At 46.9% G+C, this 23829-nt stretch overlaps 1 protein-coding gene across 14 annotated transcripts in view; it reads right to left on the bottom strand.

The window, feature by feature from the left end:
* The window catches only part of PTK2 (protein tyrosine kinase 2), a 199959-nt gene that overhangs the window by 84984 nt on the left and 91146 nt on the right, over positions 1-23829 (bottom strand). For all 14 annotated transcript variants that reach the window (XM_064476800.1, XM_064476798.1, XM_064476803.1 and 11 more), the window contains 5 exons: positions 22961-23040; positions 20913-20975; positions 13289-13343; positions 4894-5034; positions 4323-4400 (listed from right to left, as the gene is read on the bottom strand). In XM_064476800.1, the coding sequence (XP_064332870.1) occupies positions 4323-4400; positions 4894-5034; positions 13289-13343; positions 20913-20975; positions 22961-23040 (417 nt within the window). The remainder of the gene's footprint in view (positions 1-4322; positions 4401-4893; positions 5035-13288; positions 13344-20912; positions 20976-22960; positions 23041-23829) is intronic.

The following is a 23829-nucleotide window of genomic DNA, read 5'->3' as shown; positions in this document are numbered from 1 at the left end:
GCAGTGCAACACCCGTCCCCGAAAAAGGCACCATGTGGCCACACAGACTGACTCCATCCACCTTCACAGAAAACATAATTCTACTCTGACTTCAAACATTTCAGGCCACAAGAGAACGGTGCGGGGTGGAGGGGGTACAGCTCAGCGGTACAGCTCGTGTGCTTAGCATGCACGAAGTCCTGCGTTCGGTCCCCAGTACTTCCATCACATACATACATACCTACGTACATACACACATACATACATACATACATACATAAATAAATAAATAAATAAATATAAATTCCAGCCACAAGGTGATGAAAAGCCCTCCAGTTCACCTGACAGAACCAGTGCGTCCTGTCCCCACAAAGAGAAGACAAAAAGTGTCAGAATAAAATTCCACAGCCAAGCAGGAGCTGTTAAATGCTCAATACCAGCACATCTGTCAATACACACTAACAACACATTAAAAGAGGAAAAACAGGATCATATCAATAAAGGCTAAAAAAGGCCCTTGATTAAATTCAGTAGCCACTCTTAATAAAACTTCTAAGCATAGAAGGGCATAATTTAAAAACACTGAAGACACTTTAAGACACTAAAACCCAACAACAAACTTTACCCTAAATAATGACACACTTTTCAGCTGAGAAATCAAAATTTAAAACAAGACAGGGAAATCCTTTACCACCAGTAATTAAACACGTTGGTCTTCAAGGTACCTGTGAATACGAGAAGAGGAAAAAATTGTTTAGAGAGGGAAAAGTTAAACCAGTTCTTTTTTTTTGCTAATTACATGATCATATACCTAGATAATCTAAGGTTCTAATAAAAATGACTCATTACATGAACAAGGTTGCTGAATATATGATAGACAACAATCAAGTATATTCTGCTATGTGCTCAGTATGAATTTTACATTGGAAAAGGCCAAAAAAAAAATCTATTCATGATAAGGCCAAAAACTGTACAATACTTACGAGCTAGTTTAACATGGAAGATCTATACGGAAAAAGCTATGAAATCTTACTGAAGGATGTAAAGGAAGTCCTGAACACACATACCATATTCGGGGACAGATAACTCAATATCTGAAAACACCCACTTTCACAAAATTTCACAAAATTAACACACAAGTTGGAATCCCAACAGCATTTTCTGTTCATCTTATAAATTTCGTTTTGAAAGACTAAACCAGGAATAGCCAGGGAAGTGCACAAAAGAAGAATGATACACACAGAAAGTACACCAAAAAAGATGACCCTGGGAGTGGTACCAAGCCAGAGCAATCAAGGCAGCATGGAACAGGTACAGAAAGAGACGGCGGGGGCCCTGGACCAGAGCAGAGGTCCAGACGCAGACGACGACAGGAATTAGGAAGATCCACTTCAGAGGCAGAAGGTTAGACTACGTCATCTACTGTGCTGACACGCTGGTGCTCACCCGGAACACGGACAGGGCAACGAGGGGATGAGGGCAGCCAGGGCCCACTAGCGCTACCTTGGTGCCGAGGCCACGATCTCAACACTGCACACGTGTCACTGACTTGATCCCCCCCCAACCCTCTTAGCTAATTAACACTCTGCAGTTCCCGCTGCCATTGTGCTGACGAGGAAACACAGCCACCGGAAGGAATGGACCCAAAGTTACGACACTGGCAGGCAGGCGGCCTGCCTGGGACCCCGAGACTCGCACGGCAGAGCCCGTCCTCTGGACACACGGCAGCCCACCTCTACTCTTCTCCCCCTAGGAGTCTAGGCAGGTGCCCACCCTGTCTTGTACCATGGGCTAAATCCACATGGGTCAAATGTACAAAGACAAAGAAAACCTTTCAAGAAAATATGAGACTACATTAAAGAAAGACAATGTCAGAGCTTTCTGAAGAGGTCGTGCCCATCTACCTCCGCCTGCAGGCAAGGTCCAGCTGCTCCACACGCTTGCCAGCGCCTGGTGTTACAGGTCTCACCTTAGCCACTCGGTAGGTGTGTAACAGTAGCACAGGGTGCGTTTACCTGGCTGTGAGGCTGAACCCCTTTCCACTTATTTATTGGCTATTTGGATATCCTCTGTTGGGTTGGCTGCCCTTTGCTTAATGATCTGCTGTCATTCTTTATCCTGGATCAAAAAACCTACGGTCAAACATTTATATTTATATTTGACAAATATAAGTATCTGGCTTGCCTTTCTACTACATTTTGATGAGAAGTTCTTTCTAATTAGACTACGTTAGTAGCCTAATTTAACAACAATTTCTTTCAGAGTTAGCATTTTTATGCCCTGTTGAAGGAATCTCTACCTACCCCAAAGTTAAAAGATAGTCCCCTATGTTTTCTTCCAAAACTTGATTTATCATTTTATCTTTCACAAGTACATTGATACTTCAGCTGGAACAGACTTTTGTTATGTCTTCCTCTGTGAACATCTAGCTGGCTCCCCAGGATTTACTGAAAAGGTAATCAGTGATGCCAGAAATCAGGATGGCGGCCACCCCTGGGGCAGCACCAGTGGCTAGAAAGGGCACGAGGGGGACACAGACTGGTTGACGTGACCGGTGGACGAGAGGTTTTTGTAAATAAATTGTTACAAAGGTGAATGAAAACACCAACTTCTTGAAATGTAAAGAGACTTACAAACTGAAAAGAAAAGGAGGGCTGTGTCGGGGACACACGGGAAGTCCCTCTACCCTCCTCTCAGTTTCACCGTAAACCTGAAGCTATTCAAAAACAGCCTTCCAACAAAAACACATACACATGAGCATAAGGGGCTTAGTAAGTGGTCAACGTTCTCTCTCTCTCCGTCTCTCACACACACAGACACGCACACACGCCCCCTTTACTGCCCCAGGACATCACTTTGAAAACGACACGTGGGTTTCCGAGGACATCCAGGCAGAAGGACTGGCCAATGTGCTGAAAATGGCAAAGACAGACCTTCTGTAAATGAGGAGCTAATGGGGCTCGTGAACGTCTTGCCGTGTGAGCTAACCAATGTTCCTCCTGCCCCTCCGCCCCAACACAGCAGTATCACAAACGAGGCAAAATACACGATGTGAACGTAACTCACAGAAGTGGGAGTCACAACGGCCGGGACACGAGTGTACATTTAAATTCCCTAGATGTTCACTTTGCATCAAACTGAGCAAATGTCATTTTACACCTATTAAAATGGAAAAATTAAAGGAGCTTTGACAATTGCTGCCGGCCAGTGAGTGCTGCTGGTCACAATGTGAAGGTTCTTAGCCTTCCTGAAAAGCCATCTGGAAGCTTTCAAAATTAAAACTACCTGAAGGGACCCAGCCCTGGCAGTGTCTCCGGGAAGTAGAAAAGCAGCCCTGCACAAAGATGAAGACGTGCGCAGAAGAGGGCCGACCACGTCACCTCTGCAGGGTGCAGACGCGTCAGCCCGGCAAAGGCCTACACGTGCCCTGACCTGGCCCCAGGGGACCGGCAGGACCGGGTCTTACCGCGTGAGATGGGATGCCCCAAGACCACTGCACTTTTTAATAACCAGGCACAGGAGAACACGGGGTCATCTCCCATGGGCGTGGGGGAAGGGAAGGGCTCAGGAAAATGGAACTGGGGGACACAGGAGCTGCGGAGAAAGGAATGGAAAACAAAGGGCACCCCTGTTCAGGTGTGTGACTTACGTGCAGTCACGTGTACAGGGACACGCGTGACTACGCTGAAGGAAGAGAGCCCCTGGTGGAGCCGCGTCTGAGAAGAAGCCCCTCAGGCACCACATTTGCCCTGCACACCTGTCACTGTGGGTGCCCGCCCCAACCCTGACTGCAGGCCACGCAAGGGCAGGGCCCTCTGGCTGCTGGGCCCCCAGCAGGTGCTCAGCCACACTGTGGGAACGGAGCACAGGAAGCGGCCGGCCCCTCCCGGAGAAGAGAAGGAAAGGACGTGGGCGTGGCAGGGCCAGCGGGGTTCCCACGGGAGGACCAGCGGTGCGGGAGGGCTCGGAGGAGAGCTGGGAAAGCACGAGGCATGTCTTCTCTGGAAAGAGCCGGAAGCGGCTGCGTATCTATATTCAGATATGGAACTGAATGAGGAAGTGAGTGCCCCAAACTTCTTCAGGTAACAGCCCCATTCACCCTCAGGAGTAAGCAATCTGGGTGACGCGCCTCCTTCCCGACTGAAGAGCTCTGAAGAGCCGCACAGGGCCGTTCTCTTCCCCTCTGCCCCTTGAGGAGTAAACGCTGTGAACCGGGAGGTTTAACGGCAGAATGACATCTTCCCCCAGAGCACGCCCACCTGCTTCTCCCGAGGCCCCCCATCCGCGTCCACGGTAGAGCCCAGTGACAGTTGTGTCCCGCTGTGCCACCCGCAGCCACTTACACTGCAGCCCTTGTCCGTGAGGTAGCTGATTCCCTCCTCCGGGCCAATCGCCAGCTCCACAGAAATGATCCAGCTTGACTTGAAGGTGAAACAGATGACCAAAAAGGTACCAGAAGGAAAAAGAGGAGTTTTAGATAAAGAGCCATGGACATGTTAAAGGACCAAAGGGGGCTGTACTGGCTTGTTATTAATCTATGTGACCAAAGCATGCGAGCATTTGTAGCCCTCCGCCGAGTCTGGGCGGAGGCAGACTGTGCTCCGCCCAGGGGCCTGAAGCCCGTGGTTTCTTTGGGAAGATTATCTAGCCCTCAGAGAGCAGTTAATCAATGAATTGCTGAGCTGGGATTAAAAAAATCTAATTATGGACACAGGCATGCTATCAAAAAAGGGTGGTTTTATTCTCACATTGACATGTTTTCTTTTGGTATTTTCCACATTATGACAAAAAATATTCTATTGATGTTAAAAACGTAACAAATAAGATTTCAATCAGAATTTAGATATACATGGATGAGAAAAAGCAAAAGAAGTCAGCCCCAGCAGTCTCCTGCACCCATGTCCCCATACTTACACCAAGAGCACACTTGAAGCATTCTTTATCAAATCTGTACACTGGGGAGAGGATCTCAAAGAATTTCAAAATACTTTCTTCTCTGTTAAGGTTGGCAAACTGTCTAAACGTTTGTTGGATCAGTTTTCTTAGTGTTTTGGCCTGCATGACAAAATTACAAAAATCTTTTTAGAGTCAACAACGAGTAAGGACCACAGCAGTAAGTCAGCACCACGGGGCACTTCCTCCCCGCCCGGCACTCAGTGCCGCCCGTGTTCACGAAATGTCAAGAACTCTCAGAGCTGTGCTTTTTCTAAAAAAGTGATCATGATAAAACACCACAGCATAAAACACACCATCTTACCCATTTTAACGCTTACAGTTCAGTGGGATCGAGCTTTATTTTTAACAGAAATCTGTAAGGCAATAATCTGCTTAACAGAACATGTGTCAAACAGTTCAGCATTAAAAATCCAAGTGCACTCACACATGCCACCCTGGGAGGGAAGGTCACACACCCTTTCTGAAGGGTCATTTGGCAACAGAAATCAAAAACCTTCAAACCACAATTTTTGACTCAAAGTATTCTTTAGAAATGGTTAAAGAATTATGCAAAGACCCAGCAATAAGGAGTCCCTGGGCAGAACTGTGTGCAGCACTGCACGGACGGCTCACGGCGCAGTGTGTCTGCTACCCACGTTCTAGGACTGCTGGGTACATCTCTTTCACTGACATCAGGGTCTGCATCTCGGGGCCACGTGAGAAAATACAACAAAGCAATCTGTTGTACTGTGCAGATGCCTATAAAAGGGAAGCCCACGGGATGGGGCTCTGACAGGCGGGCCCACGCACAGTGGGGGAGACACAGCAGCAGGCCCCTTGCTTCTGTGTGGCGGGCCACAGGAGCCCTTCTGCCCTTTCCCGCTTACTTGAGTTTTCTGTTCATACACCACAAGCACCTGGGGGTGGAGGGCAGCAAGCCCACAGCCCGCGGCGTCAGAGAGCAGTGTGGCTCGGGGCCGCCAGCGGGCGAAGGATGTGTGACGAGGTCCAAGGAAGGGGCAAGAGGACGCAGGCCAAGGGAAGCACCTGGCCCCCACCCTGGTGAGATGTGAAGTCCTGGGTGGCCCGGAGTACGAATCACATGATCTCACTTAGGGACACTCTTGCCACGGTGCTGTGAACGGTGTGAAGCGAGCAGAGGAGACCCAGTGAGATGCTACCAAAGTAATCCAGCAAGAGGTGACAAGATCCGGGCACTGTTGCCCAAGTGCAGAAGCACAAAGTGGCAGGAAGAAGGCAGACTTCAGATTTATTTTTAAAAAAACCAACAAGATGTACTGACAGGTAAGAGCTACCACTGAACTGAAACGGCAGAGACTGGGAGAAACAGGCTGGCACAGGAGGGTCTTGAAGGATACCAGGGCCACCCTGAGCTGACGTGTGAGGCTCACACAGGCAGGATGCAAAGCCAGGAGACCAGAGACAGGACCAGGGCCAGGAGCCAGAGGGGCAGTGAAAGGACCTCGCCCCCTGGCGGCCTGCTCACCTCAGCAGACCAGGGAGGTGGGGAGCAGGGAGCAGCCAAGGCCGAGGTGGCTGCGGAGCGTCCACGAGGGAAACCAGGAGCAGCGGCACACTTTGGTGGTTCACAGCGGTGACAGCCTGGTGGGAGAGGCCTGCGGTCCTGGTGAGGTCAGAGGACCACTGCATCTGGGACACCACCGAGCGTGAGCTGGAGAGCGAGGAGTGGTGGACAGAGCGGAACACAGCTACGGAGGGGCTGCAGTTGCCGGAGACGAAGATGGGGGGGGAGGGTGCGGGAGGGCAGGGGGCGGGCACACGTGCTGGCCTGGGGCCTGTGACTTTTACCGCAAAAGCTGGCTCCATTCCTGCTCAGAGAAGGTGTGGTGGGGGGTGAGAATGGACACAGAGACCAGCCAGTCTCCTTGTGGCAGGAAGGAGCGAGCGGGCCCCTGTGGGCACCTGGATGGGTGTGCTGGGGATGGTGGGGAAAGTGGGCAAGTGAACTGACTTGACTTCTGGAAGGAACAAATGAGCAACAGAGGGGCAGGCTCGGTGAGGAAGAAGTCATGTTGACTCTCACGTGCCTGTGCTCCCTTGTCTTCCATCTGACCCGTCAAGCAGGATGCTGGACACAGAGCTGGAGCCCAGGGGACAGCAGGGCTGGACTGGAATCGTCATGGCCTCTAGCTGCTGTACTTACGGGCAGGGGACCTGAAGGCTCCCACAAATAAAGCGGACGCAGGAGATGAGTGGGCAAAGCCTGGAAGGTGGGGCAGGAGTTCTGGCAGGTGAACAAAGCGTGGAATTCCAGGCATTTTGAAGATAGTCACAGCTTCAAATCACAGAAACTAAAGTGAAGAGAAGTCAAGTGGGCTCCAGGTTAACAAGGCTTGACTATCAGATGTCACCCAGAAGATGAGCATCAGCCTGGGATGCTGTGTAGAGTCTGGGAAGCGTTTCTGGGGAGGACCACCCAAGCACTGGCCACGAGCCAAGGGACTGGTAAAGGCGGCCCTCCCCACGGCTGGGATGGCATCTCACAGCGGTTGTGATTACGAGCGTCGGCCTCGCACACCTCCACCCGCCCACCTGAGGTTTCCACTTGGACTTCCCAGACTCCTGAAACCTGGCGGCCACCAAGTCTCCCAGCTGCTAAGGAGGAAATCTGTGCGTCAACCTTGACCTCTCTTCCCTGACCTTTCAAACTCACTACACTGCCACGTCCTGGGGGCACTTTCCTAAAGGCCATGTGGTTTTCTCTAAGCCTCCCACTGCACCAGCCCCAGACCTGCTTTGACTTCTGATACCTGCTTTGTATTTCCCGTGGATACAAAATTCTGGCATGAGACAGACAACTGAAAAAACAAGGCAATGGAAATACCTGTGATTGTGAGCCTTACACGCAGTTAATCAGTTCTGTATCAAGTGTGCAGAAACGATTCACCTGTGACAGGTAAACCCGTGTGTGTATACAAGCGCACCACTCTGTGGTCCCTGCTGGGCCTCATTTTCTTGCTGACCCCACGGCCCGATGCTTCCAGTTCTGCCTCCTTTCACTGTGGTGCCTGGACCCCTGGCACCAGTGACCGCTTCTGAGTCCAGGCTCATGGCAGGCCAACAACTAGCCCTGCGTGACTCCACCCTGACATCCCACAGCCCCCAACCACTCCACCTCTGCTCCTCCTCATTCGAGCCTCCATCAACCGTCGTGGTGACAGTGTGTCCTGACGTGAGAAACATACAGGGCCGTGTGCTGTTCCCACGTGGCAGGGATCGAAGCCACCAGCCCTGTGCTAAATACAGCCAGCCTGTCTTCTTCCCCAAGACACTCGGTGATGGACTGAGCATGTGGGGTCAAGAACTAAACCGTGCACCTGAGCCCTGAACCTGCTGGAAGATTTCTCAGTAACCAGCAAGCACATTTGAAAACAGTAACTATGAGGTGTTAACAGACAGCCAGCCTGGCTGTGGTCTCACTGTACTTGTCTCATCCAGCTGACTCTGGGGGAAGAGTCAGTTTTCTGCAGGCTTCTCTGCCTGGCTCTGCCCACGTGTTACACATCACCAGGCAAAGAGGCAGGAAGTCACAGTGACAAACAGCAGCAAAAACACCAACTCCCCAACCAGCTGCAGAGGGGAGCAGTATCCACTCAGGGACTGAGCCCCGCCAACGTAGAGGGGCGCCCGGCCGGCGGTGCGTGCCCGAGCTTTCCTGGGCCTGCGCTTCAGTGCGGCCAGAGGAGGACTGCGAGCTCCGGCCTCCAGCGTCTGGCGCTGGGCAAGAACCTGAGAACCCTCATTGTCCGAGAGGAGCCCTAGATTCGTTTCTGCAGGAAGGACGCCTCAGGAAGCACCAGGGCTTTCCTCTTTCTCAGTGAGGACAAAACTCCACAAACTAACTTCCTGGAATCTGATACTAATCCATACACTTCCAGAACGTGGGGGACAAGCACGGTTGTTCTGCACTGCATTCCGTCCCCATTTGCAGGGTTTCAACATGCGCTGTGTGTCTGCCCACACTTAGGAAACACAGCATTATTTAATGAAATGTTACTCAATTTTAAACCAATGCATAAACAGAGAAAACTACTCAAAATGAAGCAGTATTATTAGGATGGATCATCAGAAACTGCTGCTACCCAGTCTTCTGAACTACAAAAATAATTTATTAGTCAACAAACATTTTTCAAGTGCCGCTAGCAACAATGGATGCCTAGGGCTTCCTGGATGAAAAGGTCACAACACAACGCTAAAAACATGAACGACAAGAGTAATAGGCTGAGAAACATTAACTGAGAAATTATCTTATCTACTCACCTATCAAAAACTAAATACAGGTGTGTTAAAAGTGCTTGCAAAGTGTGTTTTCAAAACCTGAGCTAGACTTGACATGCAGCGCTACATTAGTTTCAGGTGTACAACGTGGTCACTCACTATCTATCTATATTGTGAAATGATTACAATAAGTCTCGGTAACATCTACATAGTGACAAGGTTTTTCCTCGTGAAGAGAACTTTTCAGACCTACTCTCTTAGCAACTTTCAAATATGCAATCTGGTAGTCAGCATTATTAACTACGGTCTCCACGCCTTACGTTACATCCCCACGACTTATTTGTAACCGCAAGGTCGCACCTTTTGACCCCTTCACCCACCTCCATCTCCAGCAACCACACTCTGCTGTCTGTATCTATGAACTTTTTTTTGGCCTTTTCATATAAGTGAGGTCATACAGCTTTTGTCTTTCTCTTTGTTTCACTTGGCATAATACCCTCAAGGCCCATCCACACCGTTGCAAATGGCAAGATTTCCTTCTTATGGCGGAACCATCTTTTGGTGTGTGTGCGCGTGCATGCACGCACACGCAGGAAGCGTGCCTCTTTTCCACACTACACACGGGGCCCAGCACAGGCAGGAACCTGCGCTGACCCAGGTGCCCTCCTCCTCGGCTCGGGCTCCGGCACAAGCGGACGCAGGAGCGGACTGCTGACCGCCGCCGAGCCCGGCGCCGCCGCACTGACAATGGAAGCGGCAGTGACGAGTAAGCCCAGTGTTCCCGACGTGCCCTTGGAAAGCACCTGGTTACCTGGGAATTGTGCAGACACTTTAAACCCTGATAACTACTGACCGTGTAACATTTCTAGCTGTGAAATTAGATTTCCACTGTGAATTTAATTCATATGAACTGAAGAGCTGCAAAGACAGTGCAGAGCTCCTGGGTCCCCCTACGCAGTGCCCCCCATCAACACCTCACATGACACCAGCACATTCATTAAAGCCAAGAAACCAACACGGGTACAATGAGCACTCGCCGACAACAGACCAGACTCAGATCCCCGAGTTCGCCCGGACGGCCTCTCACTGCCCCGGGCCCGCTGGCGTTTACTCCTGTCTCCTCATCGCCCAGCTCTGGCAGCTTCTGACACTTCTGATGAGTAAGGACCAGACTTTCACAGACTATTCCTCAGGTTCACTTTGATGTGTTAGTTTTACTGGTACAGTGTTTTTTAAAATGTGTCTCTGGTATTACTGAGATCAAAGAGACAGAAATCTTAAATATCTTGTAAACTGTTCTTAGTAGTCGGGCATGTACACCCCTGATCCCTTCCTGCCTTCAGACAATTATAGCTTAAATTCCGTCTAATATAATGACGCAAATTTTCAGCCCTTCAGTGTGAGCGTTAACTACAAACAACCTTCTAGAAATCTAGATATAAAGGAAAAAGGCACGTAAAACAAAATGGCTTTGGAGAAACAAATCTTATAGACGTTCCCTAGGGCTGGTGGAGGAAACGAGGAGCTGATGTGAGTTTCTCACTAGCAGAAGGTTCACAGGCCAGTTTTGAAGGAGGGACTATCTGAACGCGAGCTAATTTGTTCTGCAGCTGTTACACACCACGTGTACGCCAGTATGTGTGTACACTGGTATCACGCCTGTGAGAGTCTGATGCCAACCAGTGCAGTGTTGAAAGAATTTACAAAGACGATGAAAAAATCCTGGCACAAGGATATGAACTACTGATTAAGCTGTTTAAGAAGCCAAACATACATTATTTGATTTACAAAGTTACACCAATTTCCTTTTTATTAAAAGCGTCTAAGAAATAAAAAAACTAGATGAATCTGTATCTAAGAAACTGCAGCTAAAAATTAATTCTCTTCTCTCCTACTTGCATCAGAATTGGCAGCAATTGAACTTCTCAGAAAACACTGCTTTTTGCTTGGTTCTCCAAGGTCAGCTCCTTGCCCTCCACTCTGGGGGCAGCACTGCGTCCAGGGCTGATCACCACACATGACCACTGCACGTCTCGTATAGCGTAATCATCTCCAACTCTTCCTGATTCATTTTGCTTTCAATCTGTCCTCCATGCTGCTGTCGGATTCATAGTCTAAAGTCCAAAACTAGAGACCCCGGGAGCCCCTCTGTGCTCCCATCTGAGTGCTGCAGTTCGCACCAGTGACCTGACTGCCAGGTGGGCTCAAGGCAGTAGCAAAAGCACACTGGGGTTGGCCACAGGGTCAGGACAGGCCCTGCGGGACAGCCCGGAGCGGGTGGTGCTGCGCAGGCATGGGGACAGTTCCGGGAGCAGCGGCCGCAGCAGAGGCTGCCCAGGAACCACGCCCGCGACCCTGTGGAAGGGCATCATCGTCCCACCCTCACGCTCCGTCCACATGGGACCCTCCACCCAGAAAGTGTCTCCTCTACTTCTGGTCTTCTTTTAAGTTGCTCTTGTAGTTATTCTTCATTTCTTTTGTTTAAGTAAGATTTATCAGCTGTTATTGTGTGGCCGGCATTATGCCAAGTAAGGGGCTGAGAGCAGAGATGTGGCCGGTGTTGTATGTGTCCTCAGGGATCTTAAACCACAGTGGAAGCCGGCAGACAAAATGCAAATGAGTAAATATCTATGGGATTAAAGCCTAAGAAGGTAAAATGAAAAGTTAAGATACTGATCAGGACCCTAAGGTAGAGAAGACCATTCCTTTATTTTCCCTTGGGGAGGTAAGGAGTCTGCACAGGAAACAACTCAGAAGCTGAGCTTCACACAAGCGGTCACGGGGGGCCAGGACCGGGGAACCAGATCGGCTGAACCTCCCTGGGCGCTCTCCCACCTGGCTGCCCTCCCCTGTGTCACCTGTGACCTGTACCAAGGGTGCCCTGTTTGGAGTGTGAGGATCCTTTTTAAATGCAGAATAATTTCCTGGACTCCCAATGACAGGAGTCATGCCTCCCATGATAACTGCTTCTCCACGTATAGTTTTGAGGGGACTTTGCAGTAATTCTGAGGCCACTCTGATGGGACCCACATCGGAGCACTGCTGACTACCAGCGTAACAGTCGTTTCCATGTACTTTCCTGCTTTTTAACTGGACACCGGGTAGTGCCCTTCTCTGTCCAATGACAGCAAATTCCCCAAAGACTGGTGTCTTGTACATGGTGGCATGCTTCCTGCCCCCCGGGCTTTGTCGGCCCCACTAGGGACTCACTCTCCAGGTAAAGGTGAGGCCCATGTGATTCCAGGTGAGGAAGTCAGAGCTCTCACCAAGGCGGTCCGGCTTCAGAGCTAGTTTTCAGAACCACTGTGCTTCTCTCATCCTTCTTATCCTGCTTGGGCCTCAGGGGATGGGATGGTCTTCCACACAGCTGTCTGGTGCAGAACACGGCGTTTGTGATAACAAGTTAGCAGAGTAACAGCCACTGTTTACAGACTGCACTGCGACAGGTGCTTATGGTGGTAATACATACACACTGATCTGTCAAACATCCTCACCAACCCTACAAAATACTGTTTTTATTTTGATCCAAGACCATGAGCCCAGGAAGTGGCAGAGCTCATCTGAGCAGGACTCTATCCCGACCCAAAGTCTGTGTCCTCACACCACACTTGACCGTGTGCTGGGTGGGCTGGGGAGCCCCAGCTCACAGTCCCCAGTGCCCTCGCCCTGCAGCAGGGACCTCAGGGACAGGTCAGAACCCAGCAAGGAGAAGAGTCCGCTGGTTGAAACAAGAGAAGACAGACATTCAGAACACAATTCTGCGTGTGTGTGCGTGCCTGTGCACACAATCCTGCTGCCACAGTGACACTCTCCCATTCTGCTTCATTACCTCCCTGTGTCAGAATTTGAGACTATGAAGGGCAAGGTGACGAGGACCACTGTGAATACAACTTTCTTAGTTCCACACTGAGCTGAGCATCACACACAATCCAGGATGAAACCATGGTTTTCTGGGAGAAAGCTGTACCTACAAAAACCTACTTACCATTCAGATGACTAGAATAACTGTCAGCTTTTTACAGTGACATTTACACGTAAGAGAGAAAAAGCACATATCATGGGGGAGGTATCTGCCTAACACAGTCATCTGATTATGATAAAGCAGACAAATTACCTTGACAGAATCCAGTAAACTCCTAGGAAAAAATCGCTTCAAACCAACATCTTTTCTGAAATACAAAAAGAAGTGTATTAACAAATAGCACCACCAAATCAACGAATATAATGACATTGTTGCAGGAATGTAAAAGCAGCTTACATAACTTATCCTTCTACATATTACCCTGCAAGGAAGGAAGTGTAATGAAGCCCCGACTCACCAGCAGAGTCACAGAACAGGTGTGACAGGTCATCTTCTAGATGAGTGCAGAAAACATCGATACAGGTTGGTTTGGGTAGAAGGTCTTTTTTTTAACCCTTACTATTACAAACCCTTCTAAAATATTGCCTCTTTGCAAATTACGTGTAAGTAAACAATTTTTTTTCAAACTTTGCCTGAATGTTAGTCTTATAAACCTCAATTCCAACTGGGTAGTAGTGTGTTAGCAGGGAAAGTAGGCTCTGGCCTGATTAAGAAAAAAATCCGGGATAGACTATGGAAGTTTAAATACTTCAGATTAACCCTAAAAGTTGACTGTTTTTAAAAACAAACTTTTTTGATTAATATTAATCAATGTTTATATCTCAGTTTCACACAGGAAACAAAACAAAAAGAGAAATTAAGTGATTTGCCTCAAGTCAAAAAGCTGGAAATCCCAGTGATTTTCTTCAGTTCAGGCTACGCGGCCAGTCACCACTAACAAGAGCCTCGGAGCAGAAAGCACAGCTCACGCCTGCTTCCTCCTCCCTGGCTGCTGGCTGAGCCAGGCCCTTCGGCCACCAGACGGCGGTCGTGCGCGATGCAGACGTTAGAGATGACATCAAAGCCCCCAGGGGGGAAAGTGACGTGCGGGTATCTTTTCAGGATTATATAAAAGTGAACTAAATGTACAAAGTCAAACAATAATAAAGCAGGGATGTAAGTTAGCGGGTATTATAAACAAAACCACAGACAAACGTCAGCGTTTACGTGGTTACATGATCCGACCTCCAACCACTTTGACCCCGTCCTACAACCTGACTGCCAGTCAGTACTCAAGCCAACTGACTCCTCGCTACGTCCTGGTCTCGCTTCCCATTCCTTTTATTTGATTCTTACTAAGTTCACTGCATGTGTGTGAAGTTCTTCCTCAACCCCTGTGACAGGCTGCTTCCTGGTTTTACCTCAGCAAGGTCATCCACCGGCATCCTCGCTGCCCGCCCGCGCTCCCCGCGCCCACCACCGCCTCTCGGGAGCGCGCTCGGGTCCCAGCCTGTGGCCTCTCCAGGCCCCGTGGATTCAGGCCCACAAACCTGGAACACAACAGGCTTTGGAGGCCTGAGGTTGGAATAGCTTTATTTACGTGTATTGAGCTGATTACAAGTGAATTCTTCTGTCAAGGATAAATGTGTTTCTCCTTCAACACTACTTCTGAGAAGATTCAGAGCTTGTCAGCTGGCTTTCACCAACACATGTAGACATAATTCCTCACAGATTTAAAGCCCAGGCAAAAAAGCAACAAAAATCAACTTTAAACTATAACTAAAATGCATGTTTTCATGTAATAACCCTATGTTATCCTCGCCCCAAAACTCAGAATTGTGTAACTTTAAGAATACCACTGAGGTATTTTAACCTCTAAAATGATGCCTTTAAGTCTCTTAAAAACTGATAAATGTTACGATTCTCTAATTGCAATAGAAACTGCTGTTTGCTTTTTAATGGCACCCTGTCCTCCATCCTGAGCAGTGAGAAGCTGTCTCTGGGCAGCTACACCAGGCGGAGCCACCTTCCTCTCCTGGAGCGAGGTGTTTCGGCACATACGTGTCCTTGAAGGGGGCTGGGAGAGAGAAAGTCCCCTCTTCTCCTTGGGACAAGGGAGGCCCACCAGCCGCCCCAGGCTACCAGGCGCTGCACTCTGGGTGACAGGCAGCCAGATTCAAGGGGCTGGCCCTCGGTGAGGGTCACTGACTGTCCAGCACTCGTTCTTATGAAAGAGAAACTGCCTTCTATCTTAGTCAAGCCTCTGTCAGTCAATTCATGCTGCACTGTCAGCATCCCCTTCACTGACATATTATCACTGGTCGCTACAGAAATCACTGGATTACTACTCATAAGAAAGACAATTTTAAAAAATAAAAATAATGCACAATTAGAATTAACCTCAGCTAATTTTAAATCATGAATGTATTCTTTCAAGAAATATCGATGGAATACATAATAAATGTCAGACACTTTGCTAAGTGCTAGAAATACCAGGAGGTCCCTACATAATGCAGTTTATTATGTAGAGAAGAGACAGTTACACAAACAACTACAGCAAAATACATTAAATGCAAAGATGATTAAAAACAAGTTTCTAAAAAACGCAAACCACTTAATAAGGAAATGAGGAGAACTGAAAAGTTACCATGGCTCATTTAAAATAATTTCACAATATAATTCTGTAGTTTGGAGAAGAATCATTGGTACATAAGTCTTCCTTCTCCAATATCACATTAGGAACCATAAATTTAACACTATTATTATGAGCTTATTTTGGATTAATCTGTCATTGTCAACAATGCTGTTTTTAAGCTTTACAACAAAACACTTTTCTTAAAACATCCCATCTGATCCCGCCTCTGGTATACAGGAGATGTAAATAAAAGAGCCCTCGGCGTGCACTCCGGGGTGAGCCCTCAGGAGGCCAAGTTCCGGGGATGGGGCCGGGGATGCACTGCCCTGTACCTCCCTCTGCCTACAGAAAAGGTACTCTGGTTCTACCAAGGTTGGAAAGACACAGGGGGGGGAAAAAGACTGATTAACTTTAGTTGGTCTGAGAACAAAACAAAACAAAACAAAACAACAAAAATTTTCAGACAGTGCTTTTCTCACTTCAGAGGTTAGGCCTGATTATTTTCTGTATAATTAAAAAACAGTTAATTTGAAATGTGGTAAAGTTGAAGGGGTTTTCTTCATTAGGCTATAAATGACCGAGACTGTCCATAAATTTTCTGGCAAAAATATATGGACTATTTCACAGGTTTTCTCCTTATTGGCAAGGAAAAAGAGAACCCAAAAATAAACTAGTAAGGAACAAGTAATATTCTGCATTCATGTACCATCTTTTCCATAGTGAGAAAATACTGACACATCTAAGTGGCTCCAGGTTGCTGGTGAAAACCAGTAGGAAAGGGAAGTGCTGGGCCCCTGGGAGCCAGGGGCTGCTGGGCCCCCGGGCAGGACAGCCACAGTGTGCCTGGGGCGCCAGGTCCAGAGTCCTGGCTCAGCCTCTCAACAGCTGAGCTGGAAGACAGAACCCAGGGAGCAGTACTGAGAAAATATCATGACTAAACTAGAATTGTTAACGCAGTAAAGCTACCTTCCAAGAACAAGAAGAAATAAAATCACAAGATGACAAAAGCAGAATTTTACAACCAAAGACACTTCTGAAAGAATTTCTAAATGACACACTTTAAGAAAAAGGGAACTGCTATCAGAAGACAGGCTGAGCTACAATAAAGAACGTTTAGTACAAAACAAGCAGGTCTGCAGGACCCTCCTCCCACACACCCAAAGTGCTGGCGGTGAGAGGGCTGGGAGTCCCAGCCACTCTGGCCCTGGACTGAGCTCAGACCTTAGGGAGCCTGAGTTGTGCCATCCACTCCGTGGCTCTCATCAGAAGCCCCCACTGCCCCAGACCTCTGCTCGGCACTTCCAGGCCCCCAGGCTCTGATTCCATCTGGGGGCTTCAGTAAGTCAGAAGACAGCAAATTGAGACAGCCCAGCACCCCAAAGTCACTGTCAGAAACAGAACACAAAACAGCTGGCATGGGAAGCGTGAAGAAATATATGGCACAATCACATATGTGAGCAACAGAGGTACCAGGAACGAAGAGCAGATTCCATCACAAGACAAGGAGTCTGGAAGTGAAACATAAATGGTGACGTGAAAAACCAAATGGACAAGATATGACAGGAGATGTTACTTAAAAGAGACTTAAGGATTTAGAAAACAACAGGAAAGAAATCACACACGCTGCCACAGAGAAAAAGAGATGGAAAATATGAAAGATGTTATGATGTTATAAAGACTGATAAGATACCTAGTTGACAAGGAGATACTGGCATATATTTTCCAGACGAAAAACATGAATGCACAGTCAGGAAGTACACCTTGCTCCAAGCTGGATTTACAAGGTGAAATCCAAGCCTAAGACACAGAGAAACTAGGAAAAGACCAAAAATAAGGCAATTCTTCAACTTTCTGTATGTCTGAAATTTCTCCACAATAAATGACTGGAGGGAAATGATCTTATACGAGTGCACAAAGAAAAATTCAACAAAAGCCAAAGAAGTCTTATCACAAACACTGCTCATAATGCAATTAAGCTAAAAGTTAAGACTATCTTTCTAAAAATATCCACACATTTGGAAAGGTAAAAACAGAAATAAATCCACAAAAGTTTTAGAACAAACATCAGGTCTCAAACTCAAAACCAAAATGAAAGTAACTGAAAGATTTTACTATATTAAAAAAGAAAAACTTCTGACGAAAAGCTATAAGCATAGTTGAAAGACAAACTGGGAAAAAATATACGGAACTAATATTGCAAACCATGGGCTAATATGACAAACGTCTCTTAAGAAGAAACATAAGCATAATGGAAAAACTGATGAAAAGTACAATCAATAAAAGAAATACAAAATTGCCCCCCAAATGATGTGTTTAGTACCAACAATAATCAAATGAATGTAAACAAAGTAAGTTATTATTTGCTGCTAATCAAACAGGCAAAACAAACAACAAAATGGTGACATTGTCTTATATTGTTATTAACTGAATGTCTGCCATCAGGCGACTGGTTAAATGCTATTTTATATAGCAATCTGATGGAATAATACACTAGTATGTGTTAACATGGAGTCACATGGAAACCTCTTCAGCACGGTGCTAAATAAAAAAGAGGACAGTGTTATCAGTCTTTTATCAAACTAGGTAGTGCGCTGTGTGCACACATGTGTTTCAAAGAGGGTTACATGGATATTTATTAAGACTGTGAAGGTGGTTAATGCTAACTCGTGGATCTGAGGATTTTCCCCTCCATTTGACAGTGTAGTTTCAATTTTCTCCAGCTGGAATGTGTTATTATCTCTGTAAACAAATAAATTAAAAATATTTTATAAGGGCTTAAAATTAAGTTAAGAGATGAACTCTTTTCTGTTGACATTCTTTTCTATGATTTTTCTTCTTTTTTTTGCTTTGTTTTTTATTGGGGGGGTAATCAGATTTTTTTTATTATTTTATTTTTTAATGCAGGGATTGTACCCAGGGATTGTACCGAGGACCTCATGAATGCTAAGCTCTACCACTGAGCTATACCTTCCTCCCCCCTCATTTTTCTTCTTGATAATATTCTCAGAAAGACTGCACAGTTGGTTTACTGCTGACTGGCCGTCACTGCGTCATCGGGGTGAAGCTCTCGACAACTAAGGACGGCGTTCACTCGGCGGCGGGCACTGCACGGAGCTCCGCCGTGCGTCACCTCTCTCCACGCCTTGTATCAACCCTGTCCGCAGGGAGGTATCACCACCGTCCCTATTTCACAGATTTGGAAACAGATATCAAGAGCTTTACTGATCCCAGGACAGAACTGGAAGAGTGAGCCAAAGGTGGGACATTCTGCTTGAGCCCCCACTTCTCCCACAGGGACAGGCGGTGACTTCACTCGGTTTATGTGACTGCGCTGAATCACCACAATGGGCGACAGCGTGGGGATCGGAGAGGAGGCACAGCAAATCCCGGAACTGTATGTCTCTGGTGCTGGCCCTCCTTTCCCTGAACTACCATGTTTCCTTAAATATCTTACACGTATAGTAACTAATACAAAACAGCCATTGCTCAGATGCCCCACCTGCCCCGGGAGCCCCTTCAGTGGGCTCTGGCGATGCTCTGACAGGGCCCCACTGTTTGGCTGTTTGAGCACTTCTGGCTCCAGACTCTTCTATTTTCACCCCACTCCCTAGGATCAGGAGCCCTGCTTTCTTTCACTGAAGAATGACATTAGAAACTAAGACCCAGGTACTGGGTGCCATCAGAAATGTTTTATGTTGCTGTTTTATTAGTGATTTTATAACAGAAAATAAATCAACATTTCTCTTTTCATTTTCATTTAAAACACATGTATGTTCCCTCAGAACTGAAAATCAACACGCCCCTATCAACTTATCCTTTTTCCCTTCAAACACGAAACCCTCTCTGTGACTGACATCCATCCCTCCTGGCCCAGGACAGAAAACTGAGAGTCCCTGGACGCGTCCTGGGCCTTCTTTACAGGCTGAACCAGCCAGCCAGGCAGGCAGACGCCACCCCAGGGACCTCGGCCCCCTGCCCCCGCCACAGCGTCTGTGCAAGGGCCGTCACAGTGCGCAGCGTGGAAGGTGCCCACCATGTAGCTGTGGTTGTGTTTACGGACACATCCGTCACGTAGGCTGTGCCTCTTAACAGAGGCGAGAACAAAACACGGAACTGGCTGACGCTGGATGAAGCATTTTAGAGATGAACTGGGGTATCTTAGCCCACAGAATTATTTAAGTAGAACTTCCCCTGCCCTTCAGTTGATGGCACAGGAGTACTGATACCAGTCATAAATGAAAGTCAAGAAGCATTTTATGAAAGAAATGGACACTGAGTGTGTACATGGCACGGAGGAGGCTCACAGAATCGCACAGGTAACCGTCATGCTGCTGGTCGGACACGCTTCGTAACCAATTCCCCAAAATATTTATTTCTGCTTCTACTTTTAAGTGACCATACCTCCCCTGTAAAACCTTGCTTTCAAAATGGTGAGAGATTACACTTTCACAGTGTGACGGGTGTTGGGCTGACCCAGAAAGCCTAAATAAAATCCAAAGCCAGGTCAAGTCTCTACTACAGCAGAGCACTTATGGGCAAACTTTGACTTCACTATAGCAACATCTTCCAAATGGTACAAGAATTTCAGCAATAATAAAGTACATGTCCAGAAAGTAAGTGTTGGCAAAAGCTGCACCACTGCTAATGAAACTAAAACCGGAAATAACAAACATTAACTGTCTTTTCCTGAATTAGCCTTCAACAGACAAAACGTGCAGAACTTTTAGCCTTCCAACATAGAAGCCCCACTCTGCCTTACATGCATTTAAAACAATCCAACAGCCTAACATACACATTAATTTCACTACTGGAAAAATGTTCAGTTATTCTAAATTTTCTGATACATAAGCAACAAATAACTGTATCTCCACTTCTTTTTAGGCAAGGGGGAAAAAAAACCTTAACAAACTTATAAAGAGAATATAAATAATAATAATTCTACAGTTCAATATAAACTAGGAGTGAAACTCCATCCCAATATAAATCTACAGACAGAAAAGTTTATTAAATACGTGCTAACATGCCAAAGACACTATTAGCCTTAAGATATTTATCAACAAATTTAAATGTTAGCTAACACTATTAATGTCATCAAGAATGCTTAATAAAACTTTCCCTCTTCCAGATATAAAAGTTTTAGAAACAGCAGTGTTTCAGATTTAACATTACATTTTAAGTAAATATAAACTAGTGCAAACGACAGTCTGCAGAACAACTCAGTTCTGAGACCTTGCGGGCAGAGCCCGGACACGGAGTACTTACTCTAATACTTCATAGTTAGACTTCTTCTCCAGGGCGTTACCCCGCATCTCCCAGTACGATCGCCTAAAATCAGGGAAGAGATAAACTTATGTACGTTTATCAGGGGTGCCCACGGTGTTAAATGGTTAAAACTGTGAAGGGGGTGGTATGTAACTGTCCCGCAGCTCAGCCGCAAACATTCTGATGAACTACGAATAAAGAACGGATCTGACTCAGAGCACTGTCCCTACACCCTAACGCAGCACAAAGCCATTAACGCAGACCTCACGTCTACTGAACGATCTCATTTTCCCTTGCGATTTGGAGCAGGTCTGGCTCTTTGCAAAATAAGAAACAAGCTTCCAATTGTAAAAGAGATTAGCTGCACGCACTACTTGGACTTGGCCTTTTCTCCAGAGACAGCACGCGCCAGGAGAGCAGCAGCAGGGACCCCAGGCCGCTGCTGTGGCCAGGTGTGCACCCCGCCCGCTCCCGGGAAGGCTCACTGTCTGTCACTAAGGAAACCGCGTGGGACCTGTAGCAGCAGAATCAGAGAGGGCCAGTCCAGCTAACAGGCGCCAGGCTCTGGAGAGAAGTGCTGCCTACCTCTCTGAGTGGTCACAGGCTGGATTTTACCTTCTTATTCCAAGTGACACGTGCAAGTAGCTGCAGGTCTTAATGGAACCAAGTCCTTGCTCTACAAAACCTGCCACAAGTGGGCGGGATTCTCTGCATGCACACAGTTCTCTCACAAAAGGAAGAGGTCTGGCTTGCGCTGCTTTGGAACACACAGATATTACAAATCATCTGAACTAATCTTACAGGAGAACGTTCAATCAGCAAGATTTTGTTTCAAACCTGTCTGTAATAATATGAATACTAATTCTGCTTTTTAAATTTGTTTGAGTTTTTCTTTGGCCTACTTAAAATGGAAGGTACTAGATTTAGATGCAAAATTTAAAAGGGCCCAAAAAGGATCACTTAATTTGTTTTTCTGTTTTCTATTCAAGTAGGGGAGGAGGCTGGGAGGGGCAGCTGGAGGGGTGACTACTTTGTCAAGTTTTTCCTTTAGAGTCCAAAACTCAGTAACACTGAACACGGGAGGCAAGGACAGGGATAACTGTAATACGGGAGAGGCCAGAGTGGGAAGAGGGAAAAAGTGACCTGGGGCCCGGGAGGCACAAAAGCCACTCAGCTGGGAGCTGACACTCTGGCTCCTCCTGCAGGTCACGTATTACAGTACTGTGTGTAGTAAGGAAAGACGGTCCAAGCGTGCTTTCCAAGCTACACCTGGAAAGGACAGGAACACGAGGAGACCAGTGAGAGATGGCCTTTGTTACTGGGATATACAACTAAGGTTGAAGACAAATTTTAAAGAAGAATTAAGAGTTGTGATGTTGGGGTCTTTACAGGAACTGTTATTTAATAGCCTTATGCAACATGAAAAGCAGTAATCTCTAGGGAAAATTGCCACTAGGTACACCAAACTTTAGCTAATTTAGCCAAGTCATCTTAAACTAGTAGCCCAGGGTAAATTTTAATTTAAATTATACCTGACAAAGATAAAATATTCTTTTATTCGAAGTTTAAAATGGTGGCACAGAAGATAATACATGACAAGTGGTGGCAAATGTTATCAGAAATAAGAAACAAGCTCTCAGGTTTCCATGCCCCATAAGGCTGCACGGCCAGCCCCAGGCAAGCGCGGCCATTTGCGCTCAAGTGTCCATCGCTGTGCAGCGTGAGCACGCGGCACCCACCCAGCTGGTGGCCAGCACGTGGGCCTCACGGATGCTGAACACTCCGTTCTCCTCAGCAGGCTCTACTGGGGCGCTGGCCCTAGACCTGCTTACATATTTGTGCTTTGATAAGCCCTTCCATTCTACACGCAATGAAATATCATTTTAAAAGATTCTAAAATTAGAATTCAGAATATTCTCAAATTTTTACTCGTTTTACTCAATACCTTATGGATAAGCTTTACAAGGAAGAGAAAATACCTAGGTAATTTCCAAAACTAATGGAAAATACTGATGAATAAAGACCTCAATGTCTAGTTACCCCCTTACCGTATTTCTAGACAGCCCAACTTCAAAGCAATATCTTGGTCCACTTGATCAGCGATCTCTAACATATAGTCACTTTTCACCTATGATAAAAAGGAATGGGAAAAATAATGTCATTTAAAGGAATATGTTTTAGACTTACTCATTCAGTAAAGGTTTACTGGGTGCCATTATACACACTGTGCCAATAATTACACTAGATATAAAAATGAGTAACAGCAAAGAGGAGTTAAAGTGTAGAAGTCCTCCAGCAGGAAACACACTCTCGGAGCACCTCAGCATTGTCTGACCACAGCGCTGGCTGCCTCATCCCCTCCCCACGCTGTCAGAGTGAAGACAAATCTCCACTTCCATGCAAATTTGCAGTGGATGTATTTCCTGAATTCAAACTACAGTCCCAGCAGCAATTTTCAGACCTTAACGCAAAGGAAACTGACATTATTCTAAAATCCTGCACCTGGCGTGCTCCCAGCTGACCACTGACGGGGAATGTCAATCCGCAAAGTCACAAGGCGCTTCAGGCCTGATGGAAAGAGAAGGGTCTGAAAGGATTCTAGAAATGTCTTCCAAGCAACCACCCTGCTCAACTAATATAACCGGAGAACCAACATCAGGACCTGATAGTCCTTATCGAGTGAAGACATTTTCAAAGATGAAATATGTGAAGTTGCCTCTCAGGTCAGCACAAAGAGCTCAAGCTGTGCCATGGACTTGGATGACAGGGAGCACCAAGTCTAGACCTTGGTCACGTGAAATGTCGCCCCTGCCCCCAGAGAACCTCTGGTCTTCTCATCAGCGGGCCTGTGTCACACAGCCACACTCAGTTATTCCATTATGAACTTCGCCAACACGAAACTCTGTGGAAATGTGTC

Source organism: Camelus dromedarius, chromosome 20 (genome assembly GCF_036321535.1).
Source record: "Camelus dromedarius isolate mCamDro1 chromosome 20, mCamDro1.pat, whole genome shotgun sequence".
Taxonomy (NCBI): domain Eukaryota; kingdom Metazoa; phylum Chordata; class Mammalia; order Artiodactyla; family Camelidae; genus Camelus; species Camelus dromedarius.
The sequence above is the reverse complement of the archived record's forward strand: the minus strand, read 5'-3'. Positions and strand labels throughout refer to the sequence as shown.